Genomic DNA, 24,592 nt, shown 5'->3' on the forward strand with positions numbered 1-24,592 from the left:
CCCCCATCCCCATCCCCCCCCTCACCGGGCCCAGGCCGCGTTTGGCCGCTCGCCGCTCGCCACCCAGGCCGGCCCCTGCGGCCGCTCGCAAAACGCGGCGAGCGGAACCCGCACGCGGAAGCGCCCGTCGCACTGAGCATGCCCAGTAGCACAGTCGACCGGAGGAGTTTTTTCTTTTCTTTTTTTCTTTTCTTTCTTCTTTTTTCCTCTCTTTCTTCTTCTTTTTCTTTTTCTGGCTCTCCACTAGGAGGCCTGTCCTCCACCCTCCGCTCAGACCCCCGTCATCCCCGGGCCTGAGCAGCTAACCATGGCCGAGGTGCCCGGCGCCGCGTTGTCCCAGGCGGGTTGGTAAGTACCGAGTCGCGCCGGCCGCTCGGCCCGTGGGCTCGGGTCCGGGAGAGGGGGGACGCCGGGGGGCGCGGCGGGGAAGGCGGACACCGCCACCCGCCCCCGTCCTCTCGGGAGCCCTCGGGGGCCGGCTCCGCCCCCGGCGCCACGCGGAGCTCGGCGAGTCCCCCCTCAGCTCCCCTCTGGGGCGGCGGCCTGCGACCCGGAGCGGAGCGGCGGCCCCGCGGGGAGGGAGCGAGGCCTCGGGGCTGAGGGGAGCGGGCGGCGGCCAGGCCCGAGGCGCGCCGCTCTGGAGGACCCCGGGGGGCCGAGCACGGTGCGCGGTCCCCCGGCAGGGAGGGTGTCGCTGCGGGCGGGCGGGCGGACGCGGGAGGCGGCGGCGGCCTGCGGGAAGTTGGCGGGAGCGTGGAGCCGGCCCGCTGCCCTCAGTTCAAACTACCGCGCCGACCGCAGCGCCGCTGCCCGGGCTGCACGCTCAACTTGCCAAGCGGAGGGTGACCACCGCCGGGCCACTCGCGCGGGGGTGCCCCGTGGAACTTTTCTTGAAAGGGATGGCGTCGATCTGTTCTTTAAAGGACGTTTCGTGGCGTGGATTTTTTGGGGGCTCCGAAAGCAATTAAAAAAATTATTCGAAACGAAGCAGTTTGTGGCTTTGCAGCCATCCCAGTTGTCAACGTCCAGTTTAAGTCTGCGTCGCTTTTTCCAGCCTTTGCACCTCTGGGGGGGGGGTTGATGAAAATTTTTGCCCCAGCTCTCTGAAACTACACTTGAGTGAGAAACGAGTATTAGGGAAACTATCGCAGCGTTGGTAAACTGTAAAGAGCAGGCAGAGCACTTTGGAATTGAAGGAGGGTTAATTTCCTGGAGAAGTGGGCTTTGACAGATGGTGAAGAAAGGCTTTGAGGATGCATAGTTAGGGAAGTGCTTATTTTGGAGAAAGGACACTAGATCCCATTGGTTCGTGGAAGTAGGAAGGTGTTTGAGGTTTAAAACCAAGAAGGAGGGGCCAGTGCCTGAAAGATGTGAATTTGACTCTGATCTTAAAGTTTTGATCAGCAGGGCGATTTAATCACACCTGTGCTGTGATGATTTTGCTACTGACCCGACAGTCTTTGTTACTTTTTTCTTCCCTATTTCACAGTTGTGAAGATGAAGGCAAAGAACTGTTAAGTAACTTTCTCCCATGACATGGCTAGGGAGTGGTTGAAATAAATGTTGACCTAAGGAGTCTGGTCCAGTCCTATGTATTTATTATTTATTTATGTAATAAATTACAGATTTATTTATCCCCCTCCCCCCTCACTGATACAACAAATTTTAAGTTAAAAATTTAACCTTACTCAGTTTTAACTTTTACTTAAATACTTCATTTCATTTTCTTGACTTTTACTAGGCTGTGCAGAATAATCTTAGGTCAGTCTTCATTTTATGGAGCGCAGGCTGGCCTTGAACTCGTGATGGAATTACAAATTTGGATCACTCAGACTTCATTTGTTGGAGTTTACCCCATTCTTCATTACACTGAGCCCCACTCTTTAAGTAATATACCCCATTTATTTACAAATTGGCCTTTTTAATTCATTAAGACATAACCTATTTCTAGAAAGGTTTCTTACTTTATTGGGAGCCCAGATAATTCAAAATTTGTTTTCTTTGGACTCTTAAAGCTTCTTAAGGGCAGAGAACCATATTTTACTTTTCTCTCCTATCTAGTACTCAGATGTATAGTCAATTGTAGGGTCCTGTTAAGTCAGATGACCTTAAAATGCCCTGTCCGAACTGCTCAGGCAGAGCCCCTTCCTGTTTTGCTTGATTGTTACAACCTCCAGCGATATTCTGTGTTGGCATTTACCATTTGTATTGCAGGTCAGCTTGTGTTTCATTTCCCATCAGTCTGTTGTGCTCCTGAAGAGGCCAAGTAGCTGAAAGCAGTGGTTATTGCCATTCCTAGACTGCTAAGGCTGGCAGGAGTTTCCTGGAGTTCCCTATCCTTGTTCACCAGTCAGAGCTGGTGCCAAGGCTTGGTGTTCCCCAGGGAAGTGGCTTGAACTAGGCCTTTAATTTGAAGCTTGCATGAATGAAATTGAAGAAGGTAGTCTGAAAGCCAGGAAGGAGGCTGGCCCCAATCCTGCCCCAGCCTCCCCAGCTGCTGGGATTACAGGCTTGAGCTGGTTTACTAAACTACAGTCAGAATCTGAAAGGTTTGAAGGAGAGTGCCGAGAGGAAAAGTTTAGACCAGAGAAGAGCTTTGAACAGTTCCTTAGATTTCTGACATCCACATTTCCCCTTGCTCTGCAGTTGTGGACAGTAACAAAACATTTTTAGACTCGTGTACTTTAGTAGTTTAGGTACTAAAATGAAATGCTAAAACTTCTACGCTGTCACTAATCTGTTCAGTCAGTTGTATGTGAAGTAGTAGGTTAGGGAAATAGTAGTGAATGACATATTCTGATAGTGTGATCTTCAGGGGGATCAGAGTCCAAGTTATTATTGAAACTTACAGGGTTGCTTTTGAGTATTTTAAGTCTCCAATGTTCAGAATTATCCCAGTCAAACTTGGGCTTTAAAATATAAACTAAGCAGTATTTATTATACCCTCACCCACTCCACATTCCCGGCTTGTAACCCAGAGGATTGGGTTTCATGGACTTTGATTTAAATGTTTTAGGGATCTCTGCAGTAAGGTGGTTTGAATATCTTAAATGGCATTTTAGTCCTTTGTGATGCTTATTTCTATGCATAAAATAACTCCACAGATGTATTTGGCTTTATATTTGTATAGGGAGCAATATTAATCGTGTCTTGTTTTATTTCTACTTACAATACTCATCCACATTATGTATTTGAATCTTTTTTTTTTATTATTTTTTTCAAGTGAGGCAAGTGTGCCTGTGGTATATGCATGCATGTGTGTATGTGGGCGCACATTTTGAGGCCAGAAGAGGAGGCTGGGTGTCCTATTCCATCATTCTCTGCTGTATTCCTTTGAGGTAGCGTTTTTCACAGAATCCTGAGCTTGCTCCTTCCTCCCCTCCCCTCCCCTCCCTCCCTCCCTCCCTCCCTCCCTCCCTCCCTCTCTCCCTCCCTCCCTCCCTCCCTCCCTCTCCCCTTCCTTTCTCCTTCCTCCTTTGCCAGGAGAATGTAATCATGGAGTCTATGTTTGTGAGACCATATTGCCTATAGAATTAATGTTGTATAATTTACCTTCAGTGTGAGGGTGAAGAAAAACCAAATTAGAGAGAGTAATAGTTTGCTCAGTTCTAAGTAGCAGAACCAAGAATAGAAGTCAAATATTCCGAATGAAAATTCAGAGCCGGGCGATGGTGGCACACGCCTTTAATCCCAGCACTCGGGAGGCAGAGGCAGGCGGATCTCTGTGAGTTCGAGACCAGCCTGGTCTACAAGAGCTAGTTCCAGGACAGGCTCCAAAACCACAGAGAAACCCCGTCTCGAAAAAACCAAAAAAAAAAAAAGAAGGAAAATTTAGTACTTGTTTGCAGTGAGTTGTGGTGACCATTTCTCATTTAAATGATTAAAAATAACACATTGGAAGCTAGCTTTGATTGTGTGTGCTCCTATCCTTCACTTCATTCTGAGAGTGTCTCAAATAAAAAAAAACCCAAGCCAACAAACAAAAAACACAATTAACCCCTACATTTAAAAATGGAATTGTTTGCTCTTTTGTCTTTGGGAAAGAAGCTTAGTCTGAGAGATATGGTTATGTCATAATCAAAGAAATGATCATTTAAATTATGTCATCCATAAATCTTAATTTCTGAAAAACCAAGGCACTGTATTGTGTGTTTTGTTTCCTTCAGCAGTTTAGAGTTGCAGGTGTGTAAAGGAGCATTAGGAATGACGTTTTCCAGCTGGGTACGACGTCTGTTTTTGTGTTTTGATAGCGGGAAAGAACTAGATAGAGTACAATGATGCTGACGTCTCCTTCGGGTTATCTCGCTTTGTCTGTTGCCACTAGCTGACTTCCTCTGTTCCAAGTACATCCATAGCCCCATTTGTTTCCCCTTTAAACACCTCATATACTGTCATCAGCTGTGGCGCTGAAGGCGAGCAACCCTAGGTTAAATAGTGAAAATGGAAGCATTGCGGTGTGGTTTGCAGAGGGAGTCTTACTCTTCTGTATCTCTTGCCGTGAGGTAAAGAAGTGGAGCGACTTTCAGTCATATTGCTGAGGTTTACAATCCCTCACTCTTCCTTTCCTATCCCACACAGATGCTTCTTAAGAGCCTTTTTTTTTTAAAATAAATTTTATTGAGCTCTGAATTTTTCTCTGCTCCCTTCCCTGCCTCTCCCCTCCCTTCAATCCTCTCCCAGAGTCCCCATGCTCCCTATTTACTCAGGAGATCTTGTCTTTTTCTACTTCCCCTGTAGATTAGATCTGTGTAAGTCTCTCTTAGGATCCTCATTGTTGTCTAGGTTCTCTGGGATTGTGGTTTGTAGGCTGGTTTTCTTTGCTTTATGTTTAAAAAACACCTATGAGTGAGTACATATGATAATTGTCTTTCTGGGTCTGGGTTACCTCACTCAATATGATGTTTTCTAGCTCCATCCATTTTCCTGCAAAATTCAAGATGTCATTATTTTTTTCTGCTGTGTAGTACTCCATTGTGTAAACATACCACATTTTCCTTATCCATTCTTCGGTCAAGGGGCATTTAGGTTGTTTCCAGGTTGTGGCTATGACAAACAATGTTGCTATAAACATAGTTGAGCATGTGTCCTTGTGGCACAATTGAACATCCTTTGGATATATACCCAAACGTGGTGTTACTGGGTCTTGAGGAAGGTTGTTTCCTAATTTTTTTGAGAAATCGCCACACTGATATCCAAAGGGGTTGTGCCAGCTTGCATTCTTACCAGCAATGCAGGAGTGTACCCCACAACCTCTCCAGCATAAGTTGTCATCAGTGTTTTAATTTTTGTCATTCTTACAGGTGTAAGCTGGAATCTCAGAGTTGTTTTGATTTGCATTTTTAAGAACCTATTAATTATCCCAATAAAGCGTATGTGATTGCCATTCTTCAGCCCCCTTCTGTGCTTTTCTTGTTTGGTTGGTTTCAGTTTTCTCTGAGGCTCACTATTCTGCAGGAGACTGCTGGTGAATGAATGCTCTGAGTCTTCAATGAAAAACATGTTTTTTAACAGGACCAATAGCACCTTTCACAGTAGCATCAAGATAACTCAATATTAATGCTAGTAGTTGCATTTCAAGTCTGTGAAAAGGATGTTAGAAATTTTTATTCATCCATATTATTCCATAACAGCTGTTACAATATTTATCCCTCCTTCCCTCTGCTCTCCTCATTTTCTTTGACACATGGCCTCACTGTATATTTCAAGCTGACTTTGAGCTGGAAATTTTGCTCCAGCCTCCCTAGTGTTGGTATGATAGCCAGTTACATATGTGCACCATTATATAAAGCTTATTATAGTTTTTAAGAGGTTACATATTAGGTGCATTCTTCCTTTTCTTTCTGAAATTGTAAAATGCATTTTCTTTTTCTTTCCATTTTTTTTTTGGTGTTTGTTTTTAAGACAGTCTTGCTATGTTGCTATGGTTCTACTGGAACTCACTGTGTAGACCATCAGGCTGGCCTTGAATTCCCAGAACTTCACCTGCTTCAGCCTCCTGAATGCTGGGATTAATAGTTTGTGCCACGACACTTGGCTTATCAAATGCATTTCCATTTCCACTTTGATAAAAATATTCTTTATGTTTTTATGTGTATGAGTGCTCTATTTGCATGTATGCCTGCATGACAGAAGAGGGCATCAGATTCCATTAGAGATGGTTGTGAGCCTCCACATTGTTGTTGGTAATTGAACTGAGGACCTCTGGAAGAGCAGCCAGTGTCCTTATCTCCATTGCTCCAGTCCCAATGAAAATATTCTTATTGTACTCTTTTGGGAAGGATCAGAATCAACATCTTTTAGTTGCTGAAGAACACTGGAAGAAACCAATCACTTTCATTTGATATTCAGGAAGCTTATTGGAAACTCCTCTACTTATTGCTATTATTGTTTTTAGACAGGGCTCACTGTGTAACTCTGGCTACTAGCCTAGTACTTGCTATGTATATCAGGCTGGCTTAGAACTCACAGACATCTGCCTGCCTCTACCTCCATCTCCTAAATGCTGGGATTAATTTAACCACATGTGCATGTCCCATTATACTTAGCTTGGAAACACCTTCCATTTTTAGATAATTCCTATTTTAGTGAACATTGGTAAACTTTCTTTAGTTTATGTTATCCGCAAAGCTAAAATATTGAAAGTTGGTATGCCTTTGTTAACTTTCTGTCTTAAAATATGTTACGTTGTCTCTTGCTGCTTCTATTGATAGTGAACCTGGACATTTTATCAGACTGTTCCAATTTTAAGGTGCTGTTTTCAGCCTTTGTGTGTGTGTGTGTGTGTGTGTGTGTGTGTGTGTGTGTGTGTGTGTGACTAACCTCTAAATCTAGTTTGAGCTGCCTGTAGGCTTGACTGCCTCAAGCATGAAGGTCTATAAAGGAATTTGCTGTCTCAGCAGGTTGAAAATAGTTTCTTCTTCCACACAGCAGCATTTGCTAAATCAACTAAAAACTGCGTAGTAACAGTTCAAGAGTCATAAAAACAGCACATCGGCTTGATCTAGCTGATTTTGCTCTTTCTGACAAAAGAAGAATATTGGCGTTTTGATGATTTAAGTGCTGTCAGTCAAAAAATTCTTAAGGTCTGTAGTGTGTGGGCAGGTGAAGCTTTACTTCTGTGTGATTTATACAATAAGTAGACTTTGCTAACAACAACAGAACATTTTTGATGTAAAGATTAGAGAAATACTTGTGGAGCTGTAGCACAATGAGAGAGCAGATGGGAAAGTATATGTGACAATAAGTGATGTGTTAAGAAGTCATCAGAGATACAGAGAGCAGAAAGGAAAGGGTGGAAAGGGAAAGACTGGCAGCTTAGTATGTATTGTCACCTCACAAGGGAACATGTGTACTAAGTGTGTACGTGTGTGCATTCATGTCTGAGTGTATAGGCTCCTTTGACATGTATTGCAGTTTTGTGGCCTTAAAGTAGAATCAAATAGGTCTTCTTAGTATAGTGGTATTGGATGTATACTGTCTTTACATTAATAAATCAATATACAGAAATGTAGCCCCAACAGTACTGTATGCACTGAAGTACTCTTAGTAAATATTTATGCTTCCTGTATGCAAAATACAGTTTTTGTTTTGGAGTGTGGTGTTGTATGATAGGCAGAATTTAAACATGATTTGCACTATTGTTTTACTTGTAGAATAGTGTTTGAAACACATTTGAAAGCAATTAACCCAGATTTGGGAACCTAGAAAACTTTCTGGTATAATAATATAAAAGCATCGTTTGTAAATTCTGTCTTAACATTGTGTCTGGTTTTTGTCTAGGGAAAGGCAAGCAGATACATTTCAACAAATAATCATTGAACATTGTGTGGTGGCAGGCACTTTCTTGTAATCAGTATATTTTACTTTTATTTCGTAATTAGTGGAAAGAAATTGATGATTTTTAATCAGTGGATGGCGTGTTAAGGTAGGAGTAACCTCACTGTTTGAGTTTGTGAAGTCCTTGCACTGCAGTTGTTGGAGCTGAACAGGAGTAGATGGTGATGGCTGAGATGGTGTACAATACAGATTGGTTTCTGAGATATTTGTGAGTCAAGCAGAACTTTTTTAGGGCTTGAAGAGTTTATAAAAAGGGTATTAAAAGTTTTATGTTATTTCCATAGTAATAACAACTGCTACAAAGGGTGTCAAAGGAAGTGGCAAGGAATTGGTTCCAGTTTTCAGGCTTACATATATGAATCGGTTATAATTTTATTTTTGGGGGCTATTAGATGATTATTGTATTTTGCAGGGGGTTGGGTCATAAACTAAAATAAAATAATATTTGAACTATGAGATACCTTTGAGTCATCTGAAATAAGATGTTGGCTGGGTGTTAGGAAATACTAATTTTGTTCTCAGGAGTGAAGTCCATACTAGAGATGGAAAATTTGGAGGCCTGTGAGTGTAGCTGGTTATGGCAGCCACTCCTAACTAGTAAGTCGGTATTAGCCACTGTCAGTTAAATTTCCTTTGATGGGTCAAAGTGCCCAAGAAAAATAAAGGAAGAAAGACTTATTTTATCCCAGCTTTCAACAGTGTTATTTGACTGTACTCTGACAGTGGGGAGTGGGAGGAGAGAAACAAGTTATATCTTTCTAAGATGCATTTTTGCTAACCTACTTCCCCTTATTCCATGTTACCAACCCCAGTTTTTGCCACTTTCACCTTCTGATAGTGCATTTGATTATGAACTCATCCATGGATAAGTGCATGGATGAGATCAGAGCCCCCATCACCTATTTGCTTCTTCAAAGACCTCATCTTAAATGTGGCTGCATTGGGTTCTACGTCTTCAATATAAAAGCCTTTGGGGACACTTTTGTGTACTATAATGTCCACACGTAGCTATTGAACACTTAAAATGTGTCTAGTCCAAGTTCAGATGTACTCTAAGATATATACCTAGTTTGGAAAATCTAGGATAAAAATGTAATGTTTGCAATATTTTATTGTTTATATATTGAAATACTATTTTCAATATATTGTATTAAATATATCAATTTAGTTTTTTTCTATTTCTGTTTACTTTAAAATGGGGCTGGTAGCAGGGCTGGAGGGATGGCTCTTCCAGAGGATGTGAGTTCAGTTCCTAGTACTTACAGAAGGTGTACAAATGCTTGCTTGTTGTCTTACTCAACTCTAGAGGATGCTTCAACTGTCCTCGAGGGCACCTGGTCTCACGTGCACATACCCACATAAAGATACAGGTGCATACACATCTTTACAATAGATCTTAATGTGACTACTGGAGTGTTTATGGTCAGGTATGCAGCTGACCTGGTGTCTCTGTTGGACAGCACTGATCTGAGAATCCATCTTCTGAGAAGCTACACTCAAGTACTGAGAAACTTGAGCATTTTTGTGTGAGATTTGGCTTTTAAAGTCTGGCAGGGAGGAAAAAATACTTCTGAGTGCATTGTAAAGCTATTCATTTTTCTAACAGAAAATGGACATATTTTTAAAAAGAGATTTCTGATTATTTATTGACTTACTAGCATTAGGGACAGAACAGTTTTGAGACATAGATTCTTGAGGGTTCTTTAAAATTTTGCCCCAACCCTTCACATATAATTTAGATATAAAATTCAAGTTAAAAAATGTTAACTGTAGATTTTCAGAAGACTCTACCATGAAGACTATACTAATTGAAGACAGTCTATTGCTTTTTGGGATATTTGCTAATTAATTCCTCCAAAAAATTAGCACAAGCCTTTTGCTAGGGTTCATTGTCTTACTGTAACTTTTTTATTTCATCAGCAGTAAAAGGCACTATAATCTCTGCTGGCCTGCTAATTTACGAAGTCTCAGTTTACCTTTTATAATCAATTCAGAGACTTTTTTCCACATAAGTTTTTAATTTTTTACTTGGTTTGTGTGGTAAAAAGATTCATTCTAAGATAATATCATCCCTCTGCATTAAAATTCCTGTAGGAGAAATTCTGGAAGACAATGACTAGAATACAATTAAGATTTGGATTTACCCTATCCACATGTGCCTCCTGTAGTTTCTCCTCAACAATCGCTAATTCCCTTTTCTGCCTCAGCTGTTAATTCTCTGGGACTATTTGAGTCTTTATCACCATCTAAGGTTTTGTTTAAATGAATTATAAGATCAGGTGTTATCCCAATAAGCCAGTCGTAGACTGGAAATGTCTCCCCAAAATCTTTGAAAGTCATTAAGAGTCCGCAACTGGTCTCTCTTAATTTGTGCCTTTTGTGTTCTAATTTTCTGCAAGCCTATTCTGTAACCTAGGTAATTAACAGAATCTCCTCTCTGAATCTTTTCAGGAGCAATTTGTAATCCCCATTTAGTCAAGACTTTCTTTACTTCTTCAAACATCCTTTCTAAAGTATCTGCATTTGAATTAGATATTAAAATGTCATCCATGTAATGGTAGATCATAGAACTAGGAAATTGCTTATGTAGTATGTAGTATTCCCAATGGCTGGCTGACAAAGTATTGGCACAGGGTGGGGCTATTGAGCATTTGCTGTGGGAGGACGGCCCATTGATAGCATCTAGTAGGCTGGGAATTATTATAAGTAGGCACTGTGAAGGCAAACTTTTCTCTATCCTTTTCTTGTAAAGGTATAGTGAAGAAACAGTCCTTTAAATCAACAACTATGAGAGGCCATCCCTTTGGTAACAAAGAAGGCAGAGGAATTCCAGATTATAGAGGGCCCATAGGTTGAATAACCTTGTTGATAGCCCTTAGATCTGTCACCATTCTCCATTTTCCACATATTTTTTTTTAACAACAAATACAGGAGAATTCCAAGGGTTGGTAGATTCTTCTATATGTCAAGCATCTAGTTGCTCTTGTACCAGCTGTTCTAAAGCTTGCAACTTTTCCTCAGCTAGAGGCCCCTGCTTAATCCATATTGGTTTTTCAGTTAACCATTTTAAAGGTAGGGCTGTTGGGTCCTCTGAGGGTTTATCAATTGCTTTGTGTTCTTGTACAACCCAAATGGCTCATGCCTGCTATCTGTAATACTTTCTAATATTTTCCTCAGAAACGTAAGTTTTGGGGGCTACAGGAATGTTAATCTGGGTATTCCATTGTTGCAATAGGTCATGACCCCACAAATTCACTGAAATATTGGCTATATATGGCCTTAGTCTTCCTATTTGTCCTTCTGACCCTATATACATTCAACCCATCTTGTGCTTTGTTTTACCTGGGATAGGGTTCCAATTCCCAGGAACTGAACATCTACCTCCTGAAGAGGACAGTTCAGATGCCCAGATTCTGGAGTAATGATACTTACATCCACACCAGTGTCTAATAAACCTTCAGTAAAAATGCCATTTATACAAACTCTTAGCTTTGGTCTTTGATTTATAGAAGTCTGCCAAAATATACGTTTCCTCTGTCCCACTGGAGTTTTTGACTCATCCTTCACATTTAACCCATCATTCAGACCAGTATTGCTTTTTAGAGCAGGCATTGGATTTTTTAATTTTCCTGGCAAGACAGGTACTCTACAGTAACTGGGAGTGACTGGACCACATTCATCATGGGGGCCTGTGAGAGGCCTCCCCCATGGCATTTCCTGATGTTATCGGGTTGCCTTGTCTATCTGTTGTTGACCTACATTCATTGGTTGAATGTCGACCTTTGCCACACCTCCTACATATACCTGGAGGCTGAATCCTCCTATTTCTGCCATTCCTAGAAGACACATTATTCCTAGGAATGCATTGTCTAAAATCCCTTTTCAGATGTCCTATTCTACCACAATTAAAACATCTGGTATTCTGATGTCATCTCTTACCATTGGAAGTTGCTTCTCATGCTTCGGTACCATAGTCAAGTGTCTCAACATTCATTGTATGCAAGACCCATTAACCCATGGGTGCTGATCTGGTCTTTAAAGGCCCAAGGATCCGTTTGCAATCAATGTTGGCATTCTCGTAAGCCAAAGATTCAATTATTATACATCTAGTTTCTGGGTCAGTTACCCCTGTTTGTACAGCCCTAGTTAGTCTTTGCAAAAAGACACTAAAAGGTTCTCTCTGACCCTGTTTAACCCTCAGATATGATTCAACTCTCTTTCTTGATTCTTGAACCCTGTCCCAAGCCGTTAAAGCTGCTGTGGTACATAGGGACAATTATGGTCATCATAAAGAGCTTGATCCTAAGGACCAGAGTAAAGTCTTTCACCTAGAATTTGATCTATGGAAATCTCAAGTCCTTTTGCTTTTCCTTGTTGCTCTAAAATTCCTGCTTCCTCTTTTAATAAACACCTCCAAAGCAATTGTGGTCCAGTTTCTAGGACTGCTGACATTAACTGAGCCCAATCTTGAGGCACGGCTTTGCTACTGAAAGCCCACGTTTTGAATATTTCCCTAACAAAAGACGAATGTAGTTTGTAATATACAATTGCTTGCTTAATTTCTTTTAGATCAGTCATACGTTTGGGCTCCCATACATATTCCTTGACAACGTTAGGGTACTTGGAGCCAGATACTTTTTCTGATGTTATTACTGGAAAGGCAGGCAGAACTCTGCAGAAGCTATCCTGGAGATTTTTACGTACTGACATGAGGTTAAATTTTGCCTTTTTACCTTTTGTTCCTGGTCATCAAATTCGATAATTTCTTCAGTCTTTTCAAATCTGTTTACCACTGCCTTTTGCAATGTCTGGATCTCCTGTCCAGTGCCCTCATTGAGGATTACAAGGTATGAAGTCTGTCCAGACAGAGATAATGTCTCATCCTTGGACATAATCTTTATAGCATGCATATTACCTTCCTGGGGAGAAATTCTATCAATCAATCTGTCATACCCCTTTGTCAGAGTCTGATTAAGATGTTCAGCAGTGCGAATTCTCTCAAATAATGTTTCAGCACCCACTGTCATTGATTGGGTTTTATGTGCCAAATCAACCGTTTCCTTCTCTATAGTGCTGAATCTTCCTTTAAATAAATTACTGTCAGTATGTACCATTTCCAAAAGTACCTCAGTTGACTGAGTTTTGTTAGTTAAATTGGCCATATTCTTCTTCATATTTCCAACCTCTTTCCTGAGAAGTGTGGTTTCAGTCTGAAAAGACTGTACCATTTCTAAAAATGCTTCATTCCTAGCCCTATTGTCAAACCATTTTTTAAAAGAAAAAATATTGAGGACAAGATCAATTGCCAGAATCAAAAATAGTGAAGTAGAAGGGACATCATCATATAAGTCTTGTAAAACCGCACACAAGGTGTAAGTAAAGAGGCTATTGAAACTTTGAATGTTTAGATTGAATGTTTAGATTGTCTGACATATTGCCCCTTAAAATTAACAACTTATGCTCTATATTTAGATAGAGCATAAGTTTTGGTCACCTTGTTCTGCATGAGAGCCATACTACAGTAGCATCTGGCACCATGTGGCAGCCTGTCAGTGCTGTAGACTGTCCCCAGAGACCTGCTGCTGTCGACTATTCCCAGAGACCTGCTCAGTTGTCTTCTGTAGTATAAAGGGTTCCCTTGGTGATGCTTTGGCACAGTAAAGTGAAGGGATACCTCTCCAGAATATTGTAATTGTCTGTATGGGCAAACCTGAGTCACTGCCATTTCTCAGTTTCAAGGGAAGTGTTCTCAGGGAGGGAAGGACAGATGAGAGCCACAGAGCCCATTCTTTGATGGTGAAGATGACTTGTCATACCCTTTATTTTTAAGGATGAGAGACATTCTGAGGCGTATGACCTATCTCAGTGATTCCCAAGTTATCTGCCAACTTAAAATGTCTCCAGCATATCATAGATCAGTCTCTTGGACATCATAAAACTATGGGGACAGTTTTAGGTTGTTCTAAGATTCTTTGCCCACTCCAGGTTCCATAGCAATTCCATCACCCAGCAGTAAGAGTTTGTGGGCTGGGCCTGATCTGATCTATGGGTCATGCTTGAATCAGTTCTTTTCTACCTGGAAACACTGAAATTTTGAATCATTTATACTCTGTAGTAGGAAGGCTGTTAGTTCATTCTGGCTGCTCAGCCCTGAAATAATCACACAGAAACCATATTATTTGCAATACTGTTTGGCCAATAGCTTAAGTATATTTTTAGCTTGCTCTTATATCCTAAACTGACCCATCTCCATTAATCTGTGTATTATCACGTGGCTGTGGATTACTGGGTAAAGTTCTGTCCCCTGCGTCTGTCTCCGCTGGGGCTACATGGCATCTTGCCACTCCATTTTTTTCTCCCAGCATTCAGTTTAGTGTCTTGTCCCCCATCCCCCCACCCCCAGCTCTACTCTGCCCTGTCACAGGCCAAGCCAGCTTCTTTATTCATTTACCAGTAAAAGCAATGAATATACAGAAGGACTTCCCACATCAATACTCTTTGGAATATTGTAGGTTTAAGTAAATTGGTAGGAATAGTCAAAGTTCTACTTCTGGGAGCCTTTTATGCCTTTTTATTTAATTCATTTGATATTATAAAAATTGAAGTGATATCTTATACTTATAAATGTATGACTCTATAGCTTGCAAAGCCTTCCTCCTTCATATCACATTTCATAGTAAAAAGTAGGAGATAGTATATTTGCTTAGAAACGGGGATTATGAATGCTAGTGGTGATGCATGGATGTAATGTCAGCACTTGGGAGGTGGAGGCAGGAGGATTAGGAGTTGAAGGCTAGCCTCAGTTACATAGGAAGTTTGAAGCTAGTCTTGCAATATAAGAATATTTCAAAACTGACAAATAAGTATATATAAGAAGTGCAAGCCTCATTGTAGATACCTAGTATGATATAACAAGTAATAGGCTTATGAGATATCTTTAGTATTTCATAACTTCTTATACTTTTAATTATGAATTAATATTAGCTCAAATTTGGTATTATGAAGCTTACCTGCCTTTATATTGGCTGCCTCTTCTTTTGAATTAGTCCTGCTTCAGCATGTTTTCATGGAAAGTAAGATTGGACTGCATGCTTGGTTGGTGTTTTTTTTTTTTTTTTGCATATTTACCTTACTGCAACAGTTTTCATGTATAAATTGAATTATAGTTACTGGTGATGCTTTAACCACAGTCCATGTGAAATACATGTAACTACAGGCTCCTTAGATATCTAAGACATATACTGTCTTTTTCCCCCCCTTTATTTAAAATAGATTCTTTTCTCACAGAATATATCCTGATTATGCTTTCTCTTTATTTCTCCCAGTTTGTCTCCCCTCCCATCTGGATCACCCATCCAGATCTACTCCCCTTCTGTCTCTCATTAGAGAAGATCAGGGTTCTAAGAGATAATAATAAAATATAACAAAACAAAATATATATAGCAAGGTAAAACAAAAACTATCACATTGAAGTTGGAGGCGACAATTCAACAGAAGGACAAAGCCCAAGAGAAGGCACAAGAGCCTGAGACTCATTCATTGCACATTCAGGAATCCCATAAAAGAACTACCTGGAAGCCATTATATATATAACCTTGTATTCTCTCTTATGATCCTTTCTTACTCTTCTGTTATTATTATTATTAATTATTATTGTTATTATTGTGCCTAAATTCTCAGTACCAGTAAACTAACAGGTCAACAGGATATCACTACTTGGCTCTGATAACAGTGCCAGGTCTGGGTTGTAACTTTAGGATTGGGCCTTAGACCCAAGCAGAAAGTATTTGGTTACTACTATGACATTTGTGTTACTAATGAGAAGGCATGTCTTCTTGGACCCCTCACTGTTGTGGCTGGGAGGGTAAACAGTTGGGTAAGATTGGTGTCTTAGTGATGTTTCTATTGCTGTGAAGAGACACCATAACCATGTCAACTCTTAAAAAGAAAAACATTTGATTTGGGTGGTTTGCTTATAGTTCAGTCCATTATATTCATGGTGGGACATGGTGGCATGTAGGCAGACATGGTGCTGGAGAAGTAGCTGAGTGTCCTACATCTTGGAGGCAACAGCAAGTGGACTGTGGCACTGGTGGTGACTTTGGCATATATATGAGACCTCAAAGCCCACCCTCAGAGTGACCTACTTCCTCCAACAAGGCCATACCTACTCCAACAAAGCTACAACTCCTAATATTGCTCTTCCCTATGGGCTTATTGGGGCCAGTTACATTCAAACTATCACAATTGGTGATTCCTTTTCTCTGATAGCATGTGTGACACCTTCCAGCGTTATGAAAGATAGTCAGGAGGGATGAAGCTTCCAGGTCAGTACCAGTTTGACTTTTCTGTGTTCTGTGGCTCAAGTACCTTCAGTAATAGGGTCTTACTATTAAGTTCTGGAGGGAAACCAAGAACATTGGCAGTAGCCTCTAATGTTTGGGGTTATATGGGACTTGACTTGCCAACAGCTACAAAGAAGTAAGCCATTACTGACACTGGACTTTTTATTTGTTATTCTTTGGTCTAGTAGGGGCATTGTTGCCCTGTTATAAGCTAACTCCATTTAAATTATTTATATATGCACATGTATGTATTTTAGGAAGGTTGTACAGTAGAAAGTTTCCTTACAGTTTGTTTCAAAATGTTTTTAGTGTTATTCCTGTCCATAGTCATTCATGTACTCTACCCTTCTATCCTCTCCCTGTTAAACCTTTCCTGTACCACTTTAACCCTTTGTATCACTACATTCTATCTCTCTACTGTTTAAATCCATGTGTGTGGGCTGCAAGATCCTAGGTAACAAGTAGGGCAGGAATCTTGTGAATCCAAAAGGGCAGGAGATGGGCTAAGAGGAGGGGACAGTCCATGGCAAACAGACTTGGGACTTGGACAAGCTGCGGGGTTGGGGAGCCACATCTACCTCTTATAGTGGTGTGGTTTGTGGCTAAGAGCATGGGCTCTGAAGCATAATTCTCCTGAGCTGGGCTAAATCCTGGTCCTACTTGTAATTAGCTCTAACCTTGGACATGTTTCTTTACTGCCCACTTTCTCTGTTTGCTGCTCCATACAACGGTATCAGCTGTGGTAACCCTCACAAGGTGTCATTAGGAAGATCAGGAGTTAATCTGGAGCTTCCCTAGAAGACTGCTTGGGATTTGCTGAGCATGCAGTAGGTTTTTGATTTTCTCTGTATCAAGCCTGTCTCCAGTTAAATAATTTCAGATGACTCACACATAAATGGATTTCTGTGAATGTATTATTTTTGGTAAAGTGATATCTTTTGTTTTGAAATATTCTCTGTTGAGGGGATTATTTTAGGGATTTTGAATCTCCTAACTTGCAGTAATCTCTCAAAGATGAAATGGCCCAGGAAGACGGAATATTTGATATATTATTTTACTAGTACATTACAAATAGAAGTTTGGTAGGAATTTGTGAGTATCTAGTCCCTTACTGTATAAATTTAGTGTCTCAGAAGTTAAAGGAAGGTAATTTCATATTCTTGTTGAAATGTTGCATTATTAAGTATTATTAAGTATATATATACATATATAGATTTTAAATTTTTGTAAACATGAATTTCTCCTGAGTGATGAGATTCTGTCCTCAAAAATGAAATCTGTGGGTTCACTTATTGAGCATGAAAGTTTATGGAACAGTGTTAATTTTTTTTAAAGAAAATTTTTTGAATGAGGAAGACTTGTCTTTTGAGGAAAAGCAGATTATAAAATTTCACCTAAAATAAGGAAATGGAAATCATAGCCCATGGGTCAAATCTGGCTTGCTGCCTACCTTTGTCAGTAACGTTTTATGTAGACACATCCGTCAGCATTAGTGTACCCCTGGTCTGTGTCTCATTTTATGCTACAGAGGAAGAGTGAAGTAGTTGTGGCAGAAATCAGATGGGTTTTAAGTCTACACTTTTTACTTTGTGGCCCTTTACAGAAAAAGTTTGTGCTGATCTCTTCTGTAATTTGTAAGTAATTAGTGACATAGATATATTACTCCATTGTGAGAAAAATACAGAAGGTGGAACAAGTCGTTCATGCTCCTTGTTCCAGTGTTTGTCAAAGACAGTACGGCAGAAATACTCATGACATTGTTGTTCTCCTCCCTTACAATGACTGGTGAGACGAGAGGTTCATTGCAGATTCGTACACACAGTTGTCTGACTGGAAAGTGCAAGGACTTGCAGAGGGACTTTTGTCAGATGCAGATTTGTCAGTGGCTTTTGACATGGTCTACTGATTTTAATAGAACTTTTCCATTATGCCCTGCAGCAGATATAAATCTTGCATTGCCTTTGCTTCAGATTTCTATCAGAGGGACAACTTCAGATGCTTTAGAAAATTTAGAAAGGTAATTTTATTTTGCTGAAATAAATGCTTTTTTAAAAAAAGGAACAGTTAAAATTAAATTTGTTTTTTGGCAATTTCATTCATGCATCTAATGCATTCTGATTATTCTTTCCCTACATCTCTCTCCCATTTCTTGTAGCTCCATCCCCTCCCTATCCATTCCTTTTCTAGATTGATGACTTTTTTTTTTTGTGTTCCATTTAGTTTAAGTAGGGCCATCTGTGTAACCATTGAATTAGAATTTTTAAATGCAAGAAAAAGTGTAGCTCGCTTAATAAAAACCCAGAGACAGATATTGGGGTTCAACTTGAGGGTCAGAAAAGCAAAACAGCTAGCCATTGACTCTTACTTTGACCTCAGTCCAAAATGATGATCGTGCCTCCAGGAGTCCTAAGAATGAGACTGAGAGCGAGAGCTGTCTCCTCCCATTTTATATTTCTCTCTAGGGCTGGGATTAAAGGCGTGCGCCAATACTGCCTGGTTTCTCTGGCAAACTAGTGTGGCTACTGGGTTTAAACATGTATGTAACATGTATGTCATCACTGCCTGGTCTGTAAGGCTGACCTGGGTGGCTGTTTTACTCTCTGATCTTCAGGCAAGCTTTATTTATTAAAATACAAATGAGATATCACTACAGAAAAGTATGTGTGTTGAGCTTGGAAAAAAATTAAAGCATACCAAGTAGGCATGGTAGCCCATACTTTAATACAGGACATGGAGGCAGAGGTAAGCGGATAACTATCAGTTCTGGACCAGCCTGGTCTATATAGCAAATTTCAGGTTAGCTAGGAACAGACAAAATGAAACAACAAACAAACAAACAAACACAGCACCAAAGAGAACTTCCACCATCAATCCTGCTTAAAATGTAGGTGTTTTGCTTTCAAATAGTAAAACATATGGTCGTCCATCATATTTAAGTTTACATTACTTGACATCATCACGCCTTTTTAGAAATTGACCCTAAAGAAAATTAATGTTTTTGACTTGACAAAGGTTGATGAAGTTTTGTAAGAACCAGCTTTCTTGTCACTTTTTTAAAAGATATTTCTTTTAACATTCCAGGATCACCAGTTTTAGCTTGTAGAGATCTATTCACTGAGATCTGACACACAATTTGCATTTTAATATTATAATTTTAGAAAGAATGGTTCTATTTCTTTAGAATATTTATATTAAAAACAATATATTGAGCCTGTAATTAACACAGTGATAACAAACAAACTTATTCTTTTAATAAATGGAAACAGTAGTAGATGGATATTATTATTGGGAAAGCTAGGTTCTGAATTTACTAACTTAACTGTGGTGGTTTGAATAGCCTGCATAGGCTTTTATACTTAAATGCTCAGTCATTAGAGAGTGGCCCTCCTGGACAGGTATTAGGAAGTGTGGCCTTGTTGAAGTAGGTCTGGTCTTGTAGGAGGAAGTATGTTACTGGGGCTGGGCTTTGTGGTTTCAAGTGCTCAAGCCAGGTGAAACAGATGAAAGAAAAGCCTGATGCTAAATGGAATAAAGGGGGTAGTGACCTCAGGGTCACCTACCCAACTGAACTTCCATTTTGTGAAAAGAAATTAAAGAATATTTAGGGCCAGGTGTAGCAGCACACACCTTTAATCCCAGAATTTGGGAGCGGAGGTAGGTGGGTTTCTGAGTTCAAGGCCAGCCTGGTCTACAGAGTAAGTTCCAGGATAGACAAAGGTAGGCAGGAAAGGAAACCATTAAAAACAGGAAGCTGGTGAAGAGGTATTTGAATGAGAGGGCCATGTTCCAGCCCTAGCAAGCAGCAAAACTTGACAGATTCAGCCACATGGTTCTGGCTTTAAAGTCAAGAACAGAAGTAAGAGGTTATAGAATCTCCCTCTATGAATAAGGGAAGGTCCCCAGGCCAGGTGTGTGTCAGTGGTGTCACTGCCTGCAGGTTCAGAAAGGTCTTGGAGTGAAGCTGTGAAGGTGATTTTCTTGGAGACACCAAGATGCTGGAGCTGTCAGAGTAGTGGGATACTTGTCAAGGAGAGCTGCTAATGGGGGGTGGAGCCAGCCTGAGAGAGACTGTGTGTTATCATCAACAACGCTGAAGGAGTTGGATCCGAACAGTGCTTTGACATCAGATATGGAGGTGTAGTGTTTGGAGTTTGTTCTGCTGTCTTTTGGTTTTGCTTTGGTTCAGTATTTCCTCATTGCTCCCTTTCCTCCCCTTTGGGATGGTAATGTATATTCTGTGCCGTTGTATGTTGGAAGTATGTGATCTGCTTCTTTATTTTATTTTATTTTATCTTGTTTTAATAGGGTTTAGAGTTAAGAGACTTCGAATTTTGGACTTTTAAACATTGTTGAGACTGATAGACCATGGACACTTTTGAAGTTAGATTGAGTGCGTTTTTGCATTATGGTATAGCTACAAGCCTATGGTGGCCAGGGAGTGGAATGTGGTTTGAATAGGAATGCCCCCATAGGTTCCTGTATTTGAATGGTTGACTGTTAGGGAGTGGTGCTACTTGACAGGGATTAGGAGGTGTGACCTTGTTGGAGTAGGTGTGGTCTTGTTGGAGGAAGTGAGTCACTGGGGTGGGCTTTCGGGTTTCAAATGCTCAAGCCAGGCCCAGTGTTTCTCTCTGCTTACTTTCTTCCAATCTGGATTTAGAAGTCTCAGCTGTCTCTCCAGCACCAAGTTTGCCTGCATGCTGCCATTCTTTCTGCTGTGACTATAATGGACCAAACCTCTGAAACAGTAAGCCAGCCCCAGTTAATATAAGAGTTGCTGTAGTCATGGTGTCTCTGAACAGCAGTAGAACAGTGACCAAGACACCAATGCAATGAGTATGAGAAATTTGTAGAATAAGTCTCCTATAAAAATTGTAGTTAGAGCCGGGCGGTGGCACATGCCTTTAATCGCAGCACTCAGGAGGGAGAGGCAGGCGGATCTCTGTGAGTTCGAGATCAGCCTGGTCTACAAGAGCTGATTTCAGGACAGGCTCCAAAGTTACAGAGAAACCCAGTCTCAAATGAAAGAAAAAAAGGTCGGGTTTGTTGTGCTTGCAAATATTACTCTGGCCTTATTGTTTGGTGAGAGATCGTCCCAGTTAAGGGTAATTTAAAGAACACCCTTTTATTTTTGAGAGAAATTTAATGAAGTTTTCTTAAGGGAGATGAATTCTGTGAGATTTTTTTCATATGAAATGAATGGATACTGTGTATTCTTTTAGTATTAGTGCCGCTATTTCTTCATGTCTTTTGCTTAACAATTAACTTTATTGGATGCCTCCAAAATGGCACATTAAGATTTATTGTTGCTTCATACTGTCAGTAAAAAATAACCCATTGTAGGATTCACTGAGACTCTGTAGTAGAAATCTTAAAGTGTAAAGGTTTTAAATAGATAAAGTGCTGGCTTTCTGCTTATGCATGAGCACCTGAGTTCAGGTTCCCATCGCCCATATCGCAAGGCCAGCTGTGGGAGTGTGCTCTTGCCACACCAGCAGTGGGTGGAGAAGCAAGAAGAGCCCTGTCAGTCCAGTCAGTCCAGCAAAGTCAGTGAACTCTAGGTTCAGTTAGGGACCCTGTCTCACAAAATATGACAGAGAAATGACTGACTTCAGCCTCTGACTTCTAACTTTGGCCTCCCTAAGTATATATGTTCACATGTACCTGTATACGTGCACAGCTATGACATATGAGTATACCACACATACACAAAATAAAATGGAAATGAGGACTATGTTCCTAATAAAGTTCTGAAGCCAAGAATTTTATAAAGTAGCAGTGGGTTTTATTGTTTTTTAACTAAGGAAATTTTAAGGACATATTGTTCTTTCTCCAAGCTCCTCACACTCCATCTCCACTGTGCACTGCAGTGCGAGGCCTCTGTGATAGGAATAGTGTTCTTTCTCCAAGCTCACACTCTGTCTCCAGTGCGCTCTCAGCTGTCCGTTTGTCTCAAGAAGGAAACTTGTCTTCATAGGGAGTTAGTTAATTTGATGTTAACTACCGTTATCATTTTTAGTCTTTGAATTCCCAGACCCATTTTCTTTGTGACAGAGTAAGGATTCAACAAATATTTATTCAACAAGCTAGCCAAACTTTAAAAAATCTAATACAACTAGTGCATGTTAAAATCAATGGCTCTTAGGTGCTTAATGCAGTCAGTTCTAATTTAAGTTATTATTTTTTTTAAATTCCCTAAGAGTTTGAGATATCTTCTGATTTCCAGGTTGCTGTTGTACTTTCAGGGTTTGATATGTTGTTGTTCCTCCACAGTCGTGTGTTTGCCATCCTCGGATATTACTGTGCTACTAACTGGGCTTTTTTTAAAAATTTTATTTTATTTGCTAAGGATATATAAGGTAACTCTGTAGCACTTAGCTTGTATTATGTACTATAGGTAGTGCACAGCAGGAGGATGTGTGCAAGTTATCTGCAAACACTATACCATTTTAAATAAGAGAAGAGAGCGTGATCTGATTTAGGCTATGAAGAGAGTACTTCAGCTAATCCCCCATGCACACTGAGAGATAACTGCACAAGCTAAGGGAAGTTTAAGAGTCATCAACCTACAAAAATTAGAATAAGAAAAGCAACTGAATCAGTTAAAGAACAATGAAAAAGCAGAGCAAAGATAATAGAGTTTTGTTAGTGTTTTTAGTACCAATATGGAAGATAATAAAATACAGGGAAGGGTAGGAGAAGAAGAATATAAAATAATATTATAGAAAAATATAAATGAGTGATCAGGAAAGGATGCAGAGAACAAGGCTTCTCAGTGGGGGTGGAGACTCAGCTGTTAGGAGCACATACTGCTCTTGTAGAGGGTCTGAGTTCGGTTCCCATCACTTATTTGAGTACCTCAGGACTGCATGTAACTTCTGCTGCAGAGATCCAGTGCCCTCTAATGGCCTCAGCAGGCACCTGCACTCTCATGCACATACCCTCTCCTCCCACGTATACATAACCAATAATATTAATAATAAATGTTTACAATGTTTCAAGGAAGTAATAGGGAATTTCGAGGCAGTGCATTTTAAGGATGAAAATATTGTATTATAGCACCATAAAGATATGTAAAGGAAAGGGCCTGGACGTCATGCCTCAGCTAGGAAGTATGTCCTCAGCACACCTCTTCTTCAGTAGCATGGGAGAAGTGCAAGCGGAGACAGGATTGTCAGGGGAAGCAGTGGTGTATGCAAGGTGAGAAGTAGTGACAAGATGATGGCAGGTAGGGGAATGGATGAGCGTGATGCTATGGATGTTTAGCTTTAGAACCACAGCTTTCACATCAAACCAACTCCAGGAAAGGCATCCCAAAATATCGTCTAAAAAGGTAGACTCATACTTTAGGGAAGAACAGTATTTAATAAATTATTGTTGAAGCGACATGAAGTTACAGCTTTATTCACATTCTGCTTTGGAAACATCACTAAAGTTAGAATACAACTGGCAATTGATTCTGTTTCATGTGAGTCTTTTTTTTTCTTTTTTGGTTTTTCGAGACAGGGTTTCTCTGTGGCTTTGGAGCCTATCCTGGAACTAGTTCTTGTACACCTGGCTGGCCTCGAACTCACAGAGATCCTCCTGCCTCTGCCTCCCGAGTGCTGGGATTAAAGGTGTGTACCACCTGGCTTTTACGTGAGTCTTAACAGATTCATGTGCTGTGATTTCTCTGTCTATGATTTTTTATTATTTCTAATACATAAAGAATTTTTTAAGGGCTGGGCAGATGGCTCAGAGGTTAAGAGCACTGCTTGCTCTCCCAGAGGTCCCGAGTTCAATTCCCAGTAACCACATAGTGGCTCACAACATCTGTAATGAGATCTAGTACCTTCTTCTGGATAGCAGGCATTCATACATACAGGCAGAACATTGAATACATAATAAAATAAAATCTTTTAAAAAATGAATCTTTTAAATGAAGGGACAGATGGACAAAAGCTTGAACAAGAAATCAGAAAATATGTAAGGACAGTTCACACAAAGAAACAAAAGTGGTTTTAAGCAATATAAAATGAGATGCAGGAAATGAAGGGGGTAGTGGAATGCATGTAAGAAAGCTGAACATGGAACTGATTGGGTGAGAAGTGGGGTCAGCTGAGGGTGGGGTGACGAAGGAAGAACAAAGTACAGCAACATGGGAAGATGCCCTTATAGACCTGCTATGTTGAGTTCTGAGCTTAAAAATGAAAGCTTTTATATGACAGATTTTCTTTCTCACAGATGTGACAAAGGATTGTGATTAAGCACATACATATGTTGTTGATGGTCAGAGTTTATAACGGGATTCCATGGAATAGGTAGCTTGAACAATGGAAGATTGTTTCTCAAATTTCCGGAGACTGGGATATACAGAACTGTGTGGTAGAGTTGGTGCCTGGTGAGGACCTGCTTCCTGGGTTGCGAATGGA

At 40.4% G+C, this 24,592-nt stretch overlaps 1 protein-coding gene across 4 annotated transcripts in view; it reads left to right on the forward strand.

Moving 5' to 3' along the window:
* The first annotated feature begins 231 nt into the window (after positions 1 to 231).
* The window catches only part of Tdrd3 (tudor domain containing 3), a 178,865-nt gene continuing 154,504 nt past the window's right edge, over positions 232 to 24,592 (forward strand). For all 4 annotated transcript variants that reach the window (XM_075950323.1, XM_075950322.1, XM_075950325.1 and 1 more), the window contains exon 1: positions 232 to 348. In XM_075950323.1, the coding sequence (XP_075806438.1) occupies positions 308 to 348 (41 nt within the window). In that variant the 5' untranslated portion in view covers positions 232 to 307. The remainder of the gene's footprint in view (positions 349 to 24,592) is intronic.

Source organism: Microtus pennsylvanicus, chromosome 15, assembly GCF_037038515.1.
Source record: "Microtus pennsylvanicus isolate mMicPen1 chromosome 15, mMicPen1.hap1, whole genome shotgun sequence".
Lineage (NCBI taxonomy): Eukaryota > Metazoa > Chordata > Mammalia > Rodentia > Cricetidae > Microtus > Microtus pennsylvanicus.